Raw genomic sequence first — 22,486 nt, forward strand, 5'->3', positions numbered from 1 at the left:
CTTAACTCGATTCCGAGCAGATATTTGAAATTTGTACTTTTGAGCTGGTTTCAAATCACATATTAAGCACTGTTCAAGCTTTGAATTGTTTGATCTAATGTCATCAGAGTTGTCGTCAGTTACAACACTGGATAAAATCTGTAAAAAACGTTAAATTTAGATACAAAATTATCAGCATAAATTTAATTTAAAAAATGAAGCTATTGAACAGAATTCGGTAATCACCATATATTCTTGAAAAATTCCATTCATTACTGCTGGACGGTTCCATTGTAAGGATATGCAAGTTTCATTCCTGTTAACTTTCTGTAAATTGGTGGGTGGACCCGGCTCACCATCTGACGTGCTGAAGTAAAAAATTTGTGACATGTTTGACCATCCATCGTTCACGTTCAGTTCAGTTTTAGCTTGGATCTTCGAATGAAATACATGTCACTCAAATTATCAACTTATCGTCAATTTTTAAATAAATGAAATATGCTGTGCAAAGTCGTTTTAAAATTATATTACAAAAATTTAAATAACAAAATGCACTTGATAAAAATTAACCTCAAAAGCGTAAGTTGTCGCTGACCTAAGATTCGGTATGATGGAGGTGGTTTCATTTCCATCAGTTGTGAGACTCAAGATGATCTTCTCCTCATTTTGCACCCAAAAAAATATTTTGTAATAAAAAATTGTTGCATAAGTTATTGGCGGTAACTTCCATGAAATTTCTAAAGACGTGTCTGTGCTACTCTTCAGGGTCAAATCAGTTGGACCAGCTGGTACTAATGAATGGAGTTGGGGTTGTATAAAAAAAAATTATTCACGCCATTATCCGTGTTCATTTAATTTATAATTACTTTGTTGCCCAATAAATGTACATTATGAAAAAATTGTTGAAACCTTCTAAATGTAATGAAAGCCAAATTCAATTTAAAATAATGCACATCAGCATGCCATATTTAAGCTTGTTTTGAAATCAACGTATTTACTCAATTAATACTTTTTCAACTATAACAAAATAATAAGAAGAGAAAGAAAAAAAAGAGAAAGCTGTAAAAAAAACAAAACCGAATGTCTAAATAAAGTTTTTAATCTGAAAAGATATTTGTTTATAACAACAAAAGCACTTGGAATGGGCTTCGCTGTGGTTATCACTTTTGTCGAAGTTGTAACGAGTTTTGTTGTTGTTGAAGTAGTTGTGGTTGTTGTAGTTGTTGTGGCTGTGCTGAGTAACGTAGTGCTTGTATTATTATAAGTGGTTGTTGTTGTCGATGTAGTTGTGGTGGTTGTGGATGTCGTTGTACTAGTTGTGGTTTTAGTGGTTGTTATCGTCATCGTTGTTGTTGTACTGGCCACTGTTATCGGCGCTTTTTATCAGACAACGATTTAAAAAAGCAGGCTATGCAAAACACATATAAGTATTAAGCATGAATTAAATTTTTCACAAATAACTTCAAATCAGAGTTATTTGATTGAATGACTATTAAATTTATGTACAATAAGTTTCTGAATTTAAAAAAAATGCAAAAACAAGCTTAAAATAAAAAGCAAATAATTTTAAACTACTCATTTGTTAATCTTAGTCTAGCAAACAGATTTAGGACAACAGCTATCACAACATTAAAAACTATAACTGATAAGGTAAACATCGGGCAATGATAAAATCAAAATTCAACATTAATAAGTAAAAAAAGATAGATACCCAAAAAAAAAATTTTTTAAATATCACTACTTATGCAGAAAAGAGCGGGTTTTATTGACTGACTTGCCGGTCCGGCTTGACCGATTACCGACTTTCCAAGATCATTCCAATAAGTTTGAACTCGAAATTCGTAGTTGGACCATGCGTTCGGTACGTAGTAAACAAACGTGATGAGGGAATCACTTAGAAGACCATCTCCCTTCTGAGGCATCCAATCACTTGTGCTGTTGCTCTCGGTATAGTTGATTCGAATGTATAATCTTCAAACAAAAAATAAATAATTGTAGTAAGAAGTTTAGTAAATTTTGAGAATTTCTTACAAGTTTTTGTTTAACTCTCGCTTGAAAATAACAAAAAATTGAGTATATAAATATAATCGAAATCACGAAACTAAAAAACCAGTTCACACGTTCCACACAAACCTAATACTAACTCAACGTGTATTACAATACCCATTATATACATCACAATACGCATCATATACTCGAAATACGTACTCATATTTTGTAATTGTGAGATCAGAGTTGCCCAAGTCAACCTTAGGATTCCAGGGCAGCCAGTAAACGATCAAGCGTGTGCAGGATATGTTGGCGACGAGAGGGGGCGTGGAAAGTTTTGGGAGCCCTAGCAGATGGATGTTTTTTAAATGTAACCCCACAACGCGATGTAATGGACTGTGTAATAATCTTGATGTCAGTGTTATGGAACTAACTACGATGTTCGAGTTTTATTTTGAAAGAATAAATATTTTTAAATATAATTTTGTTTAAACACATCAGTGCTTTTAGTACAAAACATTTCCATATTGAATTATCCTAACACAAGCAAGTACATCACTAGACAAACAAATCATTATAAAGCGCATCTCGATAACGAAATCACGTGACTAACTTATTTGACATCCGGTTCCTCCCCAATCCGGATTGCAGATGCAAAATCCGTTGATGGGATTGCAAGTGTCTCCGTCTCTACAATGGCACTGCAGTTTGCAGTTCACACCAAATGTCGTGCTGTTGCAAGCTGTGTTAGTGTATGCGTGCACATGTTTGCAAGCGCGTGTTTCTAAAAATGTTAAACGTGCGTTTCTAAGTACTGATGCGTCTCTGCTTGTGTGTGAATGTGCTTGCTCTCTATAAACGATGTTTGCCTTTATAGGGCTGTGTCGTTGAGATGATTGTCATGGTAACCGCATGCTTGTTAGTTGATATTTTTATGTACAGATGCATTGAGCACAAATAAAATAGGAGAGCATTTGTCGATGGTGACAAAGTTTATGAGGTCATGTAAATCGAAATGAAAGGTAAGAAATATTTTAGTCGTAATTGCCAACATATTCATTAGCCGTAAATAAACCTCACCTCCATTCAAAACCATGAAAACTTACCATCCAATCAATCAAACACGACCGACGACCGACTAACGAGTTTGACATTCGGGGGCGAGGTGCCAGCCCCTGTCGCACTGGTAGTCCTCACAGAGACCACCCACTCCAGAGCACTTGTCAACGTTGACGCAGTGACATTGGTTGCTACAGGCTGGTCCGAAATAACCTGGCATGCAGGTTGGCGGAGTTACCGCTTGACCTTTAACTTGGATCGATTAAATATTCAATAATTTCATATAAAAAAATTTTAAATTGTTGTATAATTTAAACTGTGATGTCATTTTTGTTTTATATATTAATAATACAATCTAATCATATTTAAAACAAAAATAAATAAATATTGAAATCAATCTAAAAATTAACACACACAAACATTAATAATCATTTAAATACTTTAGAGTAAAACAAAACAAAGCAACACAGGTAATGGATTTTTTCGAACTAACGTGACCAACATTGAACCTACCTCCCTCTCTTGCAACCGGCCATCCGCCCATCAAACTGCAGAGCACCAGCAACAATGAAAACGGCATTTGTATTTACTATTAATTGCTACTTTACGTGCGATTGTTTTATTTTTATAATAAAATTCTAAAATATTTCACATTCCAATAAAATCAGAAAATTCAAAACCCGGCATAATATTCATTTCTCATCCACGAAAATAGTCCATATTGACGGCGATGATATCTTTTCAAGGAATTTCAGGTTAGATTATTTAAAATAAAAACTAAAAAAGAACAACATTTAACCTCTTGAAAAAAAGTTTAACCATTCTATCTAGGAAAAACATCAACAAATATTCCCATTAATACAATCTCCTGTATTTGCTCATCTTTAATTGCATTCCCACATGGCTCTGGATATTTGAGACAAGTTATATATATATATATATATATATATATATATATATATATATATATATATATATATATATACACACACATACATGCTTACATATTCGTTGATATAATAAATGTTCAATGTTGATTACAACAAGACCGAACATGTCACATTAAATCGAACATCCTAACAAAAACGAGAAAAATCCAATAGACATTCTTTTTGTACACGCGAAGATATACAACAGCGTACAGACAAACATACAAAAACATGAGCATTTAATGACATACACATAAGCATACATACAACAACCTACCTACGTAGACAACATACATACAATACAAACAATAACATACACATAAACATACGTAGTATTTTCTCTATGTATGTTTATCTACAATACAAACAAACTTTTATATCAGCATACATAAAGACGGACATAGAGATGACTTTTTCAGTCTGATAATGATATTTTGACATAAAATTGTATAAAATTTTATATTTAATATATTATATGTGCGATAACCAGCCAAACACGCACAGACACAAACACACTCACACGCAAAATTAGCTAACTTTCGCATTGCTATCCGACAAATAAATTGTACATTTATGTATCATAATGTATACAAAATATTGAAAAGGAAAAAAAGATGAAATCATGACTCTTTGTCCACGGTCATACCAACCAGGATTACAAATAACAATTAGAAAATATTATCACACAGATCAGAGGGGCAATGAAGGAAGACATCAAACATAATTTCGTCAATATATTTTTTTGTATAAACTCTTTTTTTAATAAAATTAGTACATACAGACGGTAAATTTAAATAGCTTATTAATAAATTTTGATTAACTATTCAAAATAGCTCGTTAAAAAAATCCTGACACGAGTACACGAAAGTTTATTAGCTGTCAAACATCAAAGATCCAATGGAAGCAAATTTCTTCCAAGGCCATTTTTAAGCAGTATGCATAAACATGTATAGTTATACATGTGTAGAACTAGAAATGAATACACATTTATAATAATTTTTAATTTTGTTTCCACTGTAAGACCTACCCAACCACAGACAAACTTTTGTATCTTCGATAAAAACAAATATTGAGAACGCTATTTCAATTATATACCTTTTATTTAGACCCACATGTGTGAGTGTGTGTTTTTGTGTGTGTATGTGTGTGTGTGTGTGTGTGTGTATGTGTGTGTGTGTGTGTATGTGTGTGTGTGTGTGTGTGTGTGTGTGTGTGTGTGTGTGTGTGTGTGTGTGTGTGTAAAATAATTTATTTAGCATGCTAATGAAGCCCTGTTGTTGTCATGGAGTTTCTATGGAAACATAGATAGGAGAGGGAGATGGGTGCGATGTCTTCTGCAATTATTGAGCGCTTCATAAATATATAAGGGCATAAATAATTATTTTTCACAATACCGATATTGTTATTATCATTATTATATTATATTATTTTTATTATTGTTCCAAAATTAATCATCAGGATTCGTGATCAATGACGTATGACAATATAATAAAAATGTGTAATATATATATATATATATATATATATATATATATATATATATAATTAATATTTATATTGAATAAATTATGCTAATGTGGTAGGCAGGTAATCTTCTATTTTACCTGCTGATTAAACGGCATTGTTGAATCTTGCTTGAGTGCTTCTGTTAGCGTTAGTGCTATTCTTATTCTTTTTCTTGGTGATCATTGTTATTATTATTATTGTTGTTATTATTATTATTTGTTAACTTTAATTGTACTTTTGCTATTATTTATATTATTATTATTTTGTTATTATTATTATTAACACGCCTTATTCTTTCTTTAAATTATACAGATAATATTTATTTGATTAATGGATTAGATCACGTATTTCAAAACCTTACTTCACATGGTGTTTCATGAGCGTGTATAACAAATACATTGTTACCTTTACAAATAAAATTTATTATTTATTAAATATTCTTGATTAGTCAATAGATTGTTGGATTTTTTGATTTTAATTTAGTAAATTTCTTCATTTTATTTACCACAAAAATAGTTATTTAATTTATTGATTAATTAATTAATTATTTTCCGTTTCAATTTTTTCAAAAATTAAAATCAAAAAATGGAGATAATAAAAAGGTTATTGCAAGTGCCTTCATCAGCGATGGTTCTTTTTGGCATTGCTTTGTTATTTGGTGCAGGTGAGTTTTCAAATTATAAAAATAATTATTTTATTATTATTATTGTTCAGTTTAATATTTATATTATCATGAGATGTGATTTGTGATATTGTCTTTTTTTCAAATAACTCGTCTAAAATAATATAAATAATAATTAAAGTTAACCATTGATAATAAAATTAACAAATTGTAAAAATGATAATAACAATAATGTAATAATATAATTTTTTAATAATGCACAATTATAACCATCTGATTGGTCAGTTGAGAGCAGGGAGCTTGGAGACGATACCTTCTTGACCTTTGCCCCTGAATATGTGGCCCTGGTTGGCCTGGGTATCCTCTTTTTCGTTCTCTTCCTCATCGTCATCACCATCCTCTGCATGACTGGAACCAGGGTAGGTGCCAAAGGGTGGATTTTTTTGGGTTGTTGTTTTTGTTATGTGTAAAACTGTTTGGTGTGTTTTTTGGTAGGGACGTTTCAAGGACCATGTAGATAACACATTTTTAGCGTGTGATTGTAAAAACAAAAAATCGAACTGTAGTTTTTTCTTTCTTCCTTGTGCCTTATCCTTTCAGGACATTGGAGACCATCGACCTCCAAAAACCGGATCTTTAACACTTTGTAAGATATTCAACTTGTCACTCTCCTGTTTATTGATTTGGTTTGTGTTTGTCGATGGTTTTTTTGGTAAAAGTTGTGGATAGTAGGTTGCCATTACTTGCTGTCAGCGAACGGTAGTATGTAAGTTAAATTTCAACACGATGTTCGTTGTGTTTGATGATGAAGAAGAGGATGGTGGTGGTGTTGAGGTGCGATATAAAATTCAGTGGCAGATCCTGAAAATGGTGGTGGGGGAGGAATTTTAAAATTCTAAAAATGATGAAAACTTTTTAAGTCAGATCTTTTATATTTTTTCTTTTATGGTCTTGTCGGGGACGCATCCCGTACGCCATTGAATCCGCCACTGGCGTCACTGGTGTCAGTGACGTAATTATATGACGGTGTGTGGGTGGATAAAATACTTCATAATTAAGATAACAGTTGTGTTCATTCTGATGTAATGCCAGATGATGATGAATGAATAACAATAATAATGATGACATAATACCACTTGTTTATGGTATGATTTTCGATTTTTATCTTAATAAAATTGAGGAAAATGACATAAAGAAAAGGATTAGTGAAAAAGGAATAAGAAATGAAATGACATCTTAAAAAAATCATGAAATTTATGATTTGACGGATGATAAAAATAAATAAAAAGAATTTAAATTAACATTTTTAAACATTTCTTTTTGACAGAAATTCAGCTTTCGATGACATAAAGAGAAGGAAACGACTTCAAAATAATTGAACATTTATTTATCGCTTTTACTTTTTAAATCTTATTTTACAATACTTTTGTTATTTATTTCTTATTTTGGCTTGAAAATTATTTTTTGCTTGAAAATTTTTTTTATACACAAACTAGCACTATGAAAATTTATTGCTGCCAAAATAGAGCAGTCACATCCCAGCCAACATAGAGTTCAGAATTTTGAAAGTTATACTAGCAGAAATAAAACCGCGGTTTACATTTGTAAAATAATCCAACCTTCACACGCACTCTGTTCACTAAATTTTAATTTAGTTGTAACTTTACATCTTTTAAACTTTCAAAAGACTTGTTTTATGGATCTTATGAAATAGGAATCCACAACGCAAAAATTTACGTTAACAACAACTGCGGCCACAGTACAAATGCAAATGAATTAGAAATGGAAAATATCTTTAGTAATATTTACTGATTCAAAAGATTTAATCCTGCCGAACCGAAAAGAATTGGGTGGAGCAGAGATGGAGAAGAAAATGGAGAAAAAATGTATGTCGAAAAAAATAATTCACTTGCGTTTTAATTTTATTATATATGCGTTTAACAAAAATTTTTATATCGCTGGAACTTTTATGTTTGTTAAAATAAACCAGATTATTAAACCGAATGCATCGATGCTTCTAACGTGTTACAAACGATGGCGGGAAAGATGAAAGAATCTTTTATGGCACGATACGGGAAGGTACCTGACATTCTTCTGAATTATTCTTCACCCTGGAAATCTCAGAACTACTGATCTCAACGTTGGATAAGGTATTACGAACCCAACTGGCTGCTCAGCAGCGGCCCATGAGACGATTTGTTATTATTTATAAAGTTATAACAAAAATTATTTATTAAGTCATTAAAAAATCAAACTCTTGCAGAAGTAAAATCTGGTACAAGAAAAATGACAATATAATAAAAAAAGATAATAAACAGAATAATTTGTGTAATGAAAATATGAAGCAATAAAATATTGAGTTATTGAGCAATTTGTTGAACAAAAAAATCAAGTAAACAAAATACTAAAAAATAGGGATTGTAAAAAAAAAATAATAATTTTATCATCAATAAGACTAATAGTAATGGTTACAGTATTGTAGTAGTAGTTGTTTGTGTGTGACGTGTGAGCGAGTGTGTGTGTTTGTGTGTGTGGTGTATTACCAATGTATATAAAGAAAACTGAAATCTCGATGGCATTCATTTCAAGGTAGAAAAATCAAAAACTTTGGTTGCTCTCTTGAATTTGTTTTTGAATCAAGTAATTATTTAAAAAATTATTATAAGAAAAAAATGTTCATTTAAAGTTCTGAATAATAAATATTTGTAAATATATTTGCATCTGTTTATTTTTTCAAATTTTTATAAGTGCATCTTAGTGCAACATAATTATTTTTTTAATTTTGAAAACATTATTTTACAATAATTTACATTCAGTTTCACGTCTTTCAAAAAACTTTTGAATTAAAAAAATTATTCATTCAAATTGACGATAAATCATTTAATGTAATAGATAACAAGTTACTAACACAACTATCAAAAAGAATTTGACCTTTATATAGAAAAAAATTAGAAAAGAATTTTAAATGAATAACACAGGAAAAACTACTGAAGATACAACTCTTCAAACAAGTACTGAAAAACAAGGCGTGACTCTTCAAGTCCTAGAAATATTTCGCAATTTCTGCGGATGTTTCAATAAAAAACCGACACTTTTCGGTAACCAGGTGGAGCCGAGTCAGCCGATCAGCATGCCGAAAGCCGTCATCACATCTCGGACCGACCAACCTGTGGTCAAACATCTGACGGAAGGCGAAATTTATAATTTTGAAAAGATATGGAAACATGTTCAAAAAAATTTACCTGAAATCGGAAAGAATATGTTCAAAGAGTGGGTTACTTTTTTTATGATATAGCAAATGAAAAATTCTATTCATTCATGTTCTATTTATTTCAAAAAAGAACTAATTCTTTTAACATAATTTTTCGCTTACGGGGATTTTTTGCAATTATAAACTCGTTTTTTAACGAGCCTCAAACACATCGGCTTTTACCGCTAGCTATCTAGAAAAACATAGAATAATGTTACAAATTAAGAACATTTTCAACGTCAGTTAGCCAAACAAATTATTATTAACTATTCAGGCGCGAGATTACCGTCACCGTCCGTAGCGGAATACAAACCCGCAGAACCAATCAAATCAAACGTGCATTCATTGATGCCTCTGTATGTGTGTGTGTGAAAGCATGCATGTGTGTGCAATGCACGCATTCATGAATGTGAAATTGCAAAGCAACATCATCGCGTGACCTGAGTTGAGATAAATGTGTACAAGCCATCATTCACCATACATTCAGTATGAGTTACCGTTCAACATTAAAACATTACGAAATAATTTTTCCGTTTTTTGTTTCGTGCGTATGTACGTTGCTTATTGCGTGCATCAGTCTGTTGATGAATTAAAAACTAATTTTTTGTGAATGAATATAATTGTTACCTCGCATTCTGATACATGTTAATGGGTGCGTATTCGTATGCTCAAATGTGTATAATTATAAACTTGCATATACAAAGACCTGCATACACAAACGTAGAGACAAATATTGAAACTTGTATACACAGACATACAAACATTAGCATACACAAGCATTTGAGCGCGCATGTAAGAAATCACGTACATTAATAATGATGGGTGAATGTTTACAAAGATGCAACTACAAAGACGACGCCATTTTATTGTTCTTTTTTGTGCTCAGGTGTTCCCTGGAAATCTTAATTACCATTGATATGTCCTCGATGATGACGAACATGGCGACTGTAGGATGATGATGACGACCTTGATGATGACGATGATGACGATAAAATAATAATGGTCGTTTAAACAAGTTCATCATATTCTTTCAAATATTATTTAATTTAAAATTGGTTTCGCGGAATTTTAAGCATTGGAATTATTTTTTTAATCATTTTGCGTGCTTTGCATGTATGAAATGCATGTTCTTGTTAAATGCATAATTTCTGTTACAAAGCGTAAAAATTGCAAAATAGTTATTTCTAATTTCATCATTTTCGCTCACAGATTATTTACTAAAAACCCGGCTCTGAGCGAAAAGTTTGACAAATTTCGAGGTATGAAGGGGGAAGCGCTGTTAGAAAGTGTTGCCCTGGACGTGCATGGGATGGTGGTGATGAATACGATGGATGAGATGGTCAGTCACATGGACGAGGGGTCAAAGTTCATTGAGGAAATCTTAGAGGAAGTTGGAATGTCCCATGCCAGATTTGGATCGCAGATAAAAATTGACGACTTTTGGGTAGACCTAATTTTTTATCGTTCACTAAACGAAGACTATTTTACGTTAAGTGTTTTAACAACTCTTAAATTCAGTTTTTAAAGTTTAAGATATTATTGAAAAAGAATGTCGAATCATTTTTGCTCGAAAGCCGAAAAACCTCAAAAATTTATTCTATCAAACGATTTAACACGACATTCAAACTAAGTAAACAAATAATATTTGCATTTTAAATGTTAGGAATTAGAGGATCCTTTAGTGAACGCCATCGTCAAGGTCACACCAGGCATTAATCAGAATGCATTGAAACTGACCAGGAAGGTGATCAGGTTCATCATAACAGGAATCACGAAGGGATTCAAGGATGAATGGATTAAGAACGGAGAGATCTTGGAAAGTACGATTGTCAAGAATCTTCAATTAGTCTGATTTTTAAAATGGATAACTGAATGTAACAATATTGAGTTTGAAATAAAATTAAACTTAGAAATAGACAACAAAGATCCGTCTACATTCTCCTCATTCTACTCTGGTTCACACAAGAAGCCGGATCTGAGCGAAATCATCGAGAAGGACATGGAAGAGAAGATACAGACTAATGAAATGTTGCACCACCATCATCACGGCCACCACCACCACCACCACCACGGTGATCATCATCGTCATCGTCACCACGAAAACGAATTAGTGATGGACAGTGTCTCCGGGGTCTGGTCGGTGGCTTCCTATTCCAGTAACAGGAAGAGTAGTCCATCTGGTCACTTGTCAACAGCTACAAGAAAGTCCGAGGCTAGAAACAGTACTGTCAGTCACTTGAGTGGGAGGAGTCTGGCGGTTACGTCACCCAATCAATATCATCCCTAATCGATAGCGTGATGCCGCTTTTATTTCCTTCATATTAATTACTATGTACATGAACGTTTGATTTTCGATTTTGATCATCATTTGTACGCAAAGTTGAAATAAATATTCGCTTATATTTTGAGTAAAATTTGCTGTAATTAAAAACAAACCATAATAATTTGATCAGATGAGTGAATGAATGATTTAATTGAACGACGAAACGAAATTAATATGAAAATAAAACCAAAATAAATGTAACTTTCTCATAAGCAGGTATGACGGCGAATAACAAGTTTGTATTTGGTGCAAGAATCAACAAATTCGATGGTATATAAACCACATGATGTGCCATCAGACTAAATAAACAATGAGATAATTTGTATTTGAATACCTAATTGAATGCAAAACAACTAATTTTACAAGATAGATACTCCGTAGATCTAAAATATTTTATCACAACAAAAAGAAAACAATGACAGGATCGGTATTGAAAATTGTCAAAAAAAAAACGATTATGATAATCCGATGAGTTTTTTGACTTCAGCGCATGTTTTGGCGGCGTTTTGGGCGGCAATTTCATTTCCTTTACTGAGTACAGATACAACGTGCTGAGGTTCATTTCTCAGGTGAACGATACGCGCACGAATCGGCTTCAACATTTCAATGATTGCCTCAGCCGCTCGTTCTTTGTATTCTACAGTGGTCAGATGAGCGCACTCGGAACAAATTTGATCTGGCGTTGAACCTTCAACAGCCGCATGAATATCGATTATATTTGAAATACCCGGCCTACCCTGACTATCGTACCCGATCATCCCGCCAGTTCCCAAATCTGTTACGGCTTTTCTGAGTTTTTCTCTGATCTCATCAGGAGAGTCAAACAACTCGATCCTTCCTCTTGAATCTTTCTCAGATTTGCTCATCTTGCGGATTGGATCACGTAAGCTTTTTATTCTAATGTGTTGGCCTAAGGTTATCAAAAAATGTTATTTATTATTTGTAACTAAATTTAGTGAAGATTATTTTAAAATTGATGGCTAAATTTATACTTGTAATTTGTTTAGGAATAGGGAATACAGGACTATAGATCTTGTTGAACTGCCTAGCAAGATGTCTGGCAAACTCCATGTGTTTAATTTGATCATCTCCAACTGGTACATCTGTCGCCCTGAAAAATTATTTTCAAATGTTCTCAGTTTTCAATTGCATTCAACTTTTTTCACTAATAGAAATAAATTTATAATATAATTAATATATGTATGCTGAACTAAATAGTCAATAAAAATGATGTTCAACTTGTAAATGAGAACATCAGCTGCCTGAAGTACAGGGTACGAGTACAAACCAAGAGAAACATCTTCCTTTGAAGGGGACTTCTCCTGATAAATATATTGAATTATACAAATGTTAATTTTTTAAATTGTTTCATAAGATACTTTATAAACAAATATTACTTAGATACACATAAATTTATATAAAAAAATGAACTCACATACAAAAAATGTAAAATAATTTAGATTTGTCATATGTCCTAAAACAAAACAAATGGAATGACAATTAACCTTCCACTGAGGCAAGTGATCTAGTTTATTTAATGTAGCGAGACAACCTAATATCCAAGCCAACTCCGTGTGATGTGGCACCTTCAATTTGGAACAAAAATCTTAAAAAAAAGAAACAAAACATGACAACAACAACACTGTCACTCACAGAGGACTGCTGGAACAGGACAGTCTGTGGTTTGTCAAGACCACATGCCAGGAGAGAGCAAGCTAAGTTAATTATATTCTGCCTGTAAGTTTCACATATTTTAGATCTTTTTAATTTTTGTAATTGATTTATGCAAGTTTCACTTTCTTATGTATGCTGCTATTAATATCAATAAAATAGTTAAAAAGTTGAAAAGTTTACTTTAAATTTAGAAGGTATTTTTCCAAGAAATACATGGACAATAAAAAAGTATAGGCATAAACACACTAATTCATACAAGCTAATAGTATAATATTAATATAATGGGTATTATTTTAATCATAATAATAGTGACATGTTATGAAATTTATTTTTATTTATATTTATTCAAATTATGAGACAAAAAAATTAATTTTACTTTGACTTAACCTAAGAATTGTTGGATTTTGTGGAACAGTAATTGAATGAAGATCGACGATTGAAAAAAATATTTTATCATAACTTTCAGAATTCTGAAGTTTAACACTCTGCTGAATGGCCCCAAGATAATTTCCAATGTGAGGAAAACCAGTGGGTTGTATGCCTGTCATCAGTGTCGGTCGGAATACTCGCTTCCTACTCTAATGGAAAATTTGTTAATAAGTATTATATAATTATAAACTGCAATAAAAATAAAAACATCATAAAAAATATAATGAAAGAGTAATTAATTTAAAAATCAGCTACAGAATACATATTTTTATTTATTTTACTATGAAAATTAGTGTGGCGCAAAAAGAACAATCCGCATTTAAGAAAAACAATTAAAATTTAAAAATAAAAAAAGTCTTTATGAAAAAAATTAAAAAAAAACCCAGGCAACCTCACACATCTCGTCATTTCTGCCAATTTGAAATGTTCTTCTTATGTTGTAAAAACTTCTGCACGATTTTTTCAATAAAATTTGATTTGTGTAACTTTTACCAAAAACACCAGCCATACTAAAGTAAATTTTTTGAGAAAACTGGAGGCGTTAATTAATAACTTAAAAATTAATTTAAAAAAAGTTGTAAACATAGAGTTTTTAACTTTGAAACACTATGATTGAGCCAAAGGGTTTGAGCTAAAGAATCTACGTTTGAATTACACCATACTAAAATTGAATACTAGTTTGTAAGCGTTTGATTCATTTTATTTTATTTTTTGGCTCAAGCCAATCACCACGAAATCACCATTTACGTGCTCTTTAGAGGTTGTCAGTAATTACAATGAATGATTTTGCCCATGTTGTTCTAGCTCCCAATAAACTAATAAAGTTTACAAAAAAAATATAGTTAGTCACTACCAGACAAAATTTAAAATTACTTGCGTAATATTACATAAATAATTACACGATGAAACAATCTGGTATCGTACTTTGTGTTGAGGACTGAATAAAATCTGAAACAACGATCCATCTATCCGCTTCATCTTATTCAAAAAAAAAATTAAAGGACAAATTTTAAGCGCATATATTAAAATTTCTAAATTTGTAATTTGGTAAAATTTTGACGAAAATTTAACTTTTTATGTTGAAATTTAACTTTTAACCGTTTTTCATTTTAAATATCTGACTGATAATGATAATATATTATAACCATGGATATGATCATATAACCGTGATTATAACATCAAATCTACGTTATTGCTTCCAGTCTGTTAATTTGGAAAAGCACAATTATGCTATTATGTAAAATTTGAAATAAAATTACCGTAGATTGTAGGAAATTTTGCAGAAATAAAATGGTTTCGAATTTCGTAAATGGTGTGGATAATATTCCACATTCTGGCTATCCAGCAGAAGAAAAATGCAGCATTCATTGCACCTACACAAGTAGATATTGTTTAATTTAATAATGATATTTGTTTAATAAATAAATCAATAAATGTTATTTTATATCGTTTGTATCCAATTAATAAATTATCTTGATTTGAAAAAATCCATAGACTAAATTAAATACTGATAAGTTGCAATAAATATTGATATATAAAATGATTTTGACTTGACCATGGATAGAAATTGCCTCTTAAATTTATTCATAATTCAATTGAATTTTTAACAGACTGTTTGATGAAAAGATTGGCCAAAAATACAACATGTTATCACAAGGTACCAACTGTTTTTCATGAACCTTACATAATCAGAGGATATCGAAGAACAGGGATGGCATGGTTTTACTACCTCATGAGTATTTTTCAACTGCACAATGAAACCATGAATATCTGGTCACACATTTTAGGAATAATACTCATTTTAAAAAGCTGGTATAACCTCAGTTACGAATTTGATTTTATAAATGATTCTTATTCTTGGCCACTATTGGTTGGCCTAATTTCTTCCTTTCTGCTATTTTTTTTCAGTTCGTTTGCTCATTGTTTTCAGTCTAAGTCAGAATTAATCCATCATATTGTTTTCATGTTTGACTATGTTGGTGTTGGTTTGTATTCCTTAAGCAGTGCTGTGATGTTCTTAGAATTTACAAGTACAAATCAATATTTTTATTTGATGATTCCAATATTTAATTACCTCTCCACATTCCTAGCCACAATGGTCTGCATTGGGTGTTGTATGTCCAAATCCATTTATCAAAAACCTTATCCATTTGCTAGAAAACTCTGGCAAATTCTACCAATTGCAGGGATTTATATATTGATAATTGCACCAGTTGTTAATCGTCTTGTCATTTGCTATCTCAATAGGAAATGTTTACAGTCATTATCTACTCACATCGAGCACATTTTGTGGTTCCTTGCGAGTGGTTTTTTCTTTTCTAGCAACATTCCAGAATGCTGGTCCCATCTTGGAGCTTGTGATCATTTTTTTGCAAGTCATCAAATGTTCCACCTCTCCATCATGTGCTCCATTCTCAAACAGTTTGAATCTGTCACCATGGACTTTAAAGCTTTCGAACAGGAAATAAGACTTCGTCCAGAGCCAACATTTTTTTCTGCTTTTGGCTCAACAATTATTGTCTGGAGCTTTGAGTTGATCTGCGTTTTATATTTTTATCTGAAAACTAAGCAAAGATTAGGATTGAATAGTAGTCAAACAAAATATAGCAGATAAATCAACATTTTTACACACAATTTTTATTTGCATTCCAACTCAAAATATTTCATATATGATGTGGTTGAATATTTTTGCGATTTCATTTTTTGTAATTGATCTAATGATATTTTATTTTTACATTTTCTAGTTTTCAGTAACTTCTTTTACATGTTATACAAATATACAAATGGGAATTCAAAATGTTTTATACATTTTTGAGTTATAAATTGTTATTATTTACTACTAAACTTTTATAAATTAAAATTATATAATTTAATGAGAAAATTATTTTGTTTGAAAGTTCTCAAGCTCCTGGTTTTAAGTGTTCCATCTCACTATGGTAGACAGTATCGAATATCAATCTTTCACCTTCCGTTCTTGTTCTGATCCTCTCACCAACCACCAAATACCTGATGACAGCAGCTGCTGCAGCCAGTCTACATCCTGCCTGAAATGCCTTCCAGGGCTTGAAAGCTGTTTTCAATGATTCAATAAGAAATTCATTAACACATTAACAAGGTTGATAACTGTTATCAAGAAATTTTCACTGAATTCAGTTTTTCACTCAATTTCACTCAGTTAAAAAATATTAAACAAGATATACCCACTAGCAAGTTGAAGTTATTATGTAGATAAAAGTTGTTAATCCAAGAGGAGCCAAAAAATGATTTTAAATTTTTGTTGTTAGGTGCATGAATACATTATTTTTCAAGTGACAACAAATAAAATCTAGATGATTTAAATAATTTTTGAGCTATATGAATTTGAAAAGCAACAGACTTCTGCTGCCATAGACGACACCAGCGACAAACCCTCCCATAGCAGCATTGGTGATCAGCTTGTCCTTGCCTCGATACTCATCAAGCAGGGATGTGATTGCTCCAAACACACCAGCTGACACACCTACATGGCAATTTCATATTTTATTCAATTAACTATCATGTAATCTTTGAATTACTGTTGACACCTATTTAACGCATCTGTTAGTTACTAATTGTTTTATTTGAAAAGTCTGAAGAAGTTGAAAAATAAACAAAAATCGGGGATAAATAATATTAAAATTTTTTAAAATAATCATGTTAGTTAATTTAGAAATGAATTAATTGTAACAGAAAAGTCAATATAACAACATAATATAATATTATAATTGAATGGTTTTTAACCTTATAAAATAAACATGAGTAAGAATTACAGAGCTAAGCTATTTTGAATTATAAATTTATGGCAATAAGTCCATTAAGCAATAAAACTTTAATTGGTGTTCTGCAATATAACTTACCAAAAGGTATTGCATAATTTCCCAAACATTTCCCCGTAAGCACAAGGAATGAATTGGTCTGAACTTGAGTGTGAAGAGGAAGGATGGAGAACAGTATGCCTGGTTGAGAATAAAATACAACGAAATCCAATTTATATATTATACATAATATAATTACAATATAATTTAATATATAATTTAATCTCATACAATTTATTAATCTATCATTTGAATATGATTACAACTAAATAATAATTAAATCGAAAATATATTTTGTCTTAAAAAGATCAAATTAGTTAGTAGAAACCTAGGTAAATTAAAATAAATTTAATTTTTTGCTAATATAATGATTATTTTTTTTTTATTTATTTTATCAAGTTGATCTTGTTTTATTTAAAAGTGATAATCACAATATTGACATTTACTCAATCTAGCAGGAATGAATTTTTATAAATGAATGACAATAATTATTTATTAGAAACTTAATGTAAACAAGTTTAAAAAGTTTGTTGATCCAATGTTGAGTGTTGTTGTACTGCAGTTGTATGTGATGTGGGAAAATTTCCCAAAATATTTCAAATGGCTTGATGAAATGAACGTACCTCCAAAAAACCCCTTCTTAGCCAGACGAACAGTATTGTCGGCGGGACTTTCGTTGTACTTTACCAAACGTTCATCTTTCGGTGGTTCGTCCTTCACCATTTTCATTTTTTAAAATTATAAATGACGAGCTGGCCAGTTTAGCGTGATGTTGATTATTGCAGGAGCAATGAATATTGTTTATGGTGTGTTAATAGTTATTTGTGTAAAAATCTACACAAATATAATCAAACACAATGTTTAATTTAAATACAAAATTTTGTTTGATTGTCGTTTAATTATTTTTTTAAAATATAAACTTAACGATAAAGCTAAGATTTCACCTTGAATTGTACCGCATGATACGAGCACGAGTGCGATAGTCATCAACATGGATCCGTCCTGGAAATTATTGGAGTATAAGATAAATAAATGGTTGAACTGATGTTCCAAAAAGGCTTTATGAAGGTTTGAAAATGACGGAAAGAATTACCGAGACATAACTTAGAGATCGTATCAAAGCAGAAGTCGGAAGCCGACAAGATCATTCGTTATTACTATTACTAACCATTCGTTTTTGGAAAGAGCAGTGACAAAAATAAAAACCAATTTGATTGATGGGAATGATATTGGAAACAGAACTGTAAAGAATCTCAGGTCTGCTGATGATATTGAACTACTGACAGATGTTGAAAACAAGTGGAAAGAATTTATACGTGATTGAGTTGCGCACGAGGTTGGCAAGGATGAGGATTGTATATCAACTTGAACGAATGAAAAGTGTAGAATTATAAATAGAAATGGAAAAACAAGGACAAGTCGACCGCTTGTGCAAACATCTGCTCTGCGAGAAATGTTTGCATGGTTTGTTTAAATTTTGTTCGTATTTTTTTAATTTTCGGTCCAGAATAATTTATATTCAATGCTTTTCTCTTGAATTGTTATTGATAGTTTTCAAGGACACTTAAAATAGCTAGCATTTGTAGATTTGTGCAACCCTTTTTATACACACGTTTAATATGAAAATGAAAGTTTTCAAACAACCACTCAATCAACCAATCAATCGATCAACCGTTGAAATAATTTGGAAAAGTCATATCAAAACAAAAATAAAAACAGCAGAAGCCTGCACTAATATAAAAATGAAACTAGAAGAGAAAAGTTTAAAAAAAAAATCAAACATAGAAATCGATAAATTGGTCGATGCCATCGGCTTTAACAGACTTCTAAAAGATTAACAAGAAAGATTTATTGATTGGTTGGTTGGTTGATTGATTGGTTGGTTGATTGATTGACCAAAACCTCAAAATATATCACTACCTATACCTAGATTCATTTCATTAATTCACTACCACAGTTTGTATCTAATGTGCACAATAATCACGGTCTGGTACATACAGAAGTTCACAAGTATTGAACGTTTTGTAATGACAGTTTATTACAATGTTTTTCATTTTCATTAAATTGTTTAACTAATTGAGCAAGATGAACATTTTTTAGGCAAATAATTTTATTAATATAGGTTATTAATTAATTAATTAACCAGTTATTGCTATCAATAAATTTAGAGATTAGCTATTCGAGGAATTTAATCAAACAAATAAAACAATAAATAAAACAATGGTGAAAATGATAATTCGAGAATTAAGAATAAAAATAGATTATAAAAAAAAATTATTCATGAAATACGTTAAAAGTTAATGGTCTTTTCAAGCAGAATTTTTTCACAACCACGTAAGCCACAACACAGGACGCCATTGAGAGTACCAAACCACCCACAAAAGACCCCGCGTCGAAGGCCCTCGTACATCTAACCCCTATGATTTAAAATATTAGTGCTTGTTGAATTTTTTTTTGTTATTTAATTAACAAATCTTTTTTAGCTTAAACATTTGTTTACATTTAAAGAAATACGTAACAGTTAACTTACCTGTGGAAGTCGCTTCACTAAATTTTATGATACACAACAACATCATCGTTAACTTTAACAGTGATCTCATATTTGTAATCAAAAGCGTTGAATTTAACATTATTCTGGGTTTATAATTTAATAAAACTTTTAAACATTCGCTGAAGAATTATCCTATCACCAAACATTAACAAAATTAATTATTGTTAAGCTGTCCTTTAATTAATACAACAATACGCTGCTCTATTCACACTCAAGGCATTCATATTCATTATTCATACATGAAAGCAAACAAAATTGACAGGCTATAAAGATATAATACTTGTAAGAACACGTAGGCTAACATAAAAACGCGCATACACAAAAAACACACACATACACGCACACATACATAAACACAATAATGTACACTTAGAGAAACACATTTGATACTTGTATATGGATACTCACCTTACTCGCCTCACAGCTACCACTTGAAACGCTCAAGAGCATGTATGGATAATTTGATTTGATAATTTGTTGTACAACTTCTAATTCACCTAATATTCAAATTTTTCAAATGGTGGACTTTATGAATAGGCACTGTAATTTCCTGCCAATGATGCTTCCCGATTCTTATTTTCAACTCTTCAGCCAAGTTCATTAATCTCAGAATTATTTTTCTTTCATTTCTTTTTTCTCTTATTTAGGATTTTTATATTTATTTATTTTTTAAATATTATTATTTTTTTATTTCTTTTAACATTATTACTTTTGAATGCTTTTGACGACTCCTGCACCACATTAAAGGTAATAATTCATCGTAGACAATTCATCTTTTATTGAAATAAAATTTGACGTTCTAATCTGAAACATTCCATTAAAATGTATTTCATCATCACATTTTGCGTGCCTCAATTTAAATCACCTGATCCTCAACTGAATGAATTTCATTTTAATAGTATAGAGGTAATTAACCTAGTTGTTTCATGTTGCCGTTAAGTTAAATTAAAAAAAAAATAATTCCGTTACAAAAGTTATCCATTTTTTTGTTGATGTAATATTTCACATAGTATTAATATCTTCACATAATAAAAAAGCTGAAAACAGGAAAAGAATCAAAAATTGAATTAATTAAAATCATCTATGAACAATTAAATTATATTAAAAGTACAAAACCACAGTATCGAATTGAAAAGAGACGTTCGGCGACGTCACATGTTTACGAGTATTTGAAATATTTTTAGAATAAAGATGTTTGTTCAAAATAAATGCCCATTTAATCTTTTGAACTTTATTTGTATTCAATAATTGTTTTGCTAGTTCTAAGTCGAAAAGATATAAACTTTTAAAATGCCCAATTATTGCGACGAGTCGATGATGAAGGATCGCATTCAGCCATGCGACGTCAGCAGGGATTGGATGAAAAATGCCAAACAGTCAATGGAAGAAAAGTTGAACATGGAGAGAGTTAAAAATAGGCAGTTTAGAGAAAGACACCGACTGAAAGACATAGTAGACAAAGAGTATAAAATTTTGAAAAATAAATTTCCAAAAGGTTTTGAACGTATACTTGAGCTTATGATAACTGAAGCCATGCTTAAAAAACCGACCAGAATATCTACATTTTTTTCTGTTTTTCTCGAATCTCTGCTGTTGTGTAGAATCAGGCAAGAGTTTGGCCAGATTGATGGTCAGACTTATGTTCCATTACATTTTTAATGCATATTACATTAATCAATTGTTGTAAAAAATTTAAATAGTCCACTGAAAAATTCACTTTCCATATTAATACGCTGTGTATTAATTTGAACATGTTTTCTCGTTTTTATGCCGGCGTTCACCAAAAGTGGTTAAATAAACTTTTTTTTAACTTTTTTATTGCTTTTATTTTTCTGCGATACGAAATACTTTCGATCAATTAATCGATGGCGTGATGGCGTAATGGTTGAAGGCGCTTGGTCCTGCTGTTGCAATGACTGGCTTGGAATGCTACTAAAAGACTCCCGCCCATCATATTCAATACTTCTGATGCGTAGTTTTCACGCGTATTCATATAACGCTGTGTGCTCTTGCAGAGGATGAAGGATGAACTATAACCTTTTTTAATCATTTAATTTATTTAAGTTATTATTTTTTTATTACATTTCAAAACAGCAACTATTTAACACTGCAATAAACACAGCAAATAAATGTGTAAAATATTTCATCATTTTAATGTTAGAACACTTTTTTAAAGGAGCAGAGGGACCAGATCTGGTTGGACTGAAAAAGAAGAAGTTACATGATCAGATGGGTGACGAACATTATGAAGAATGCTCAGACGATGTAAAATTAAATTTTGCAAAATTTTGATATTTATTGGAAAAATTTTTATTTTTCATTATTTCCAATTAAAATTGAAC

At 31.1% G+C, this 22,486-nt stretch overlaps 6 protein-coding genes across 6 annotated transcripts; 4 read left to right on the forward strand and 2 right to left on the reverse strand.

The window, feature by feature from the left end:
- Positions 1 to 6,047: 6,047 nt before the first annotated feature.
- Positions 6,048 to 7,896, forward strand: HELRODRAFT_159414 (hypothetical protein; the record flags this gene model as incomplete). Its single annotated transcript, XM_009011299.1, has 4 exons — positions 6,048 to 6,126; positions 6,370 to 6,503; positions 6,685 to 6,812; positions 7,740 to 7,896. 4 exons carry the CDS (start codon positions 6,048 to 6,050, stop codon positions 7,894 to 7,896), a joined length of 498 nt encoding a protein of 165 aa, XP_009009547.1.
- A 1,153-nt stretch (positions 7,897 to 9,049) lies between these two features.
- On the forward strand, positions 9,050 to 11,621 carry HELRODRAFT_159415 (hypothetical protein; the record flags this gene model as incomplete). Its single annotated transcript, XM_009011300.1, has 4 exons — positions 9,050 to 9,354; positions 10,544 to 10,778; positions 10,998 to 11,154; positions 11,245 to 11,621. 4 exons carry the CDS (start codon positions 9,050 to 9,052, stop codon positions 11,619 to 11,621), a joined length of 1,074 nt encoding a protein of 357 aa, XP_009009548.1.
- Positions 11,622 to 11,717: 96 nt separating this feature from the next.
- On the reverse strand, positions 11,718 to 14,314 carry HELRODRAFT_93491 (hypothetical protein). Its single transcript, XM_009011301.1, has 7 exons — positions 14,152 to 14,314; positions 13,719 to 13,909; positions 13,311 to 13,392; positions 13,163 to 13,243; positions 12,898 to 12,979; positions 12,650 to 12,769; positions 11,718 to 12,567 (listed from the first exon to the last, which is right to left on the reverse strand). The coding sequence occupies exons 1-7, from the start codon at positions 14,266 to 14,268 to the stop codon at positions 12,113 to 12,115; spliced, it is 1,128 nt and encodes a 375-aa protein (XP_009009549.1). The 5' UTR covers positions 14,269 to 14,314; the 3' UTR covers positions 11,718 to 12,112.
- A 1,103-nt stretch (positions 14,315 to 15,417) lies between these two features.
- Positions 15,418 to 16,209, forward strand: HELRODRAFT_133553 (hypothetical protein; the record flags this gene model as incomplete). The annotated part of the gene is made up of 1 exon (XM_009011302.1): positions 15,418 to 16,209. A coding segment is annotated over one exon (792 nt), but the record flags the coding sequence as incomplete, so codon positions are not given.
- A 335-nt stretch (positions 16,210 to 16,544) lies between these two features.
- On the reverse strand, positions 16,545 to 18,360 carry HELRODRAFT_188000 (hypothetical protein). The gene is made up of 4 exons (XM_009011303.1): positions 18,217 to 18,360; positions 17,636 to 17,734; positions 17,137 to 17,259; positions 16,545 to 16,830 (listed from the first exon to the last, which is right to left on the reverse strand). The coding sequence occupies exons 1-4, from the start codon at positions 18,320 to 18,322 to the stop codon at positions 16,661 to 16,663; spliced, it is 498 nt and encodes a 165-aa protein (XP_009009551.1). The 5' UTR covers positions 18,323 to 18,360; the 3' UTR covers positions 16,545 to 16,660.
- A 3,074-nt stretch (positions 18,361 to 21,434) lies between these two features.
- Positions 21,435 to 22,436, forward strand: HELRODRAFT_159419 (hypothetical protein; the record flags this gene model as incomplete). The annotated part of the gene is made up of 2 exons (XM_009011304.1): positions 21,435 to 21,774; positions 22,321 to 22,436. 2 exons carry the CDS (start codon positions 21,435 to 21,437, stop codon positions 22,434 to 22,436), a joined length of 456 nt encoding a protein of 151 aa, XP_009009552.1.
- Between the last annotated feature and the right edge of the window lie 50 nt (positions 22,437 to 22,486).

This window comes from Helobdella robusta, assembly GCF_000326865.2.
Source record: "Helobdella robusta unplaced genomic scaffold HELROscaffold_1, whole genome shotgun sequence".
Classification (NCBI taxonomy): domain Eukaryota; kingdom Metazoa; phylum Annelida; class Clitellata; order Rhynchobdellida; family Glossiphoniidae; genus Helobdella; species Helobdella robusta.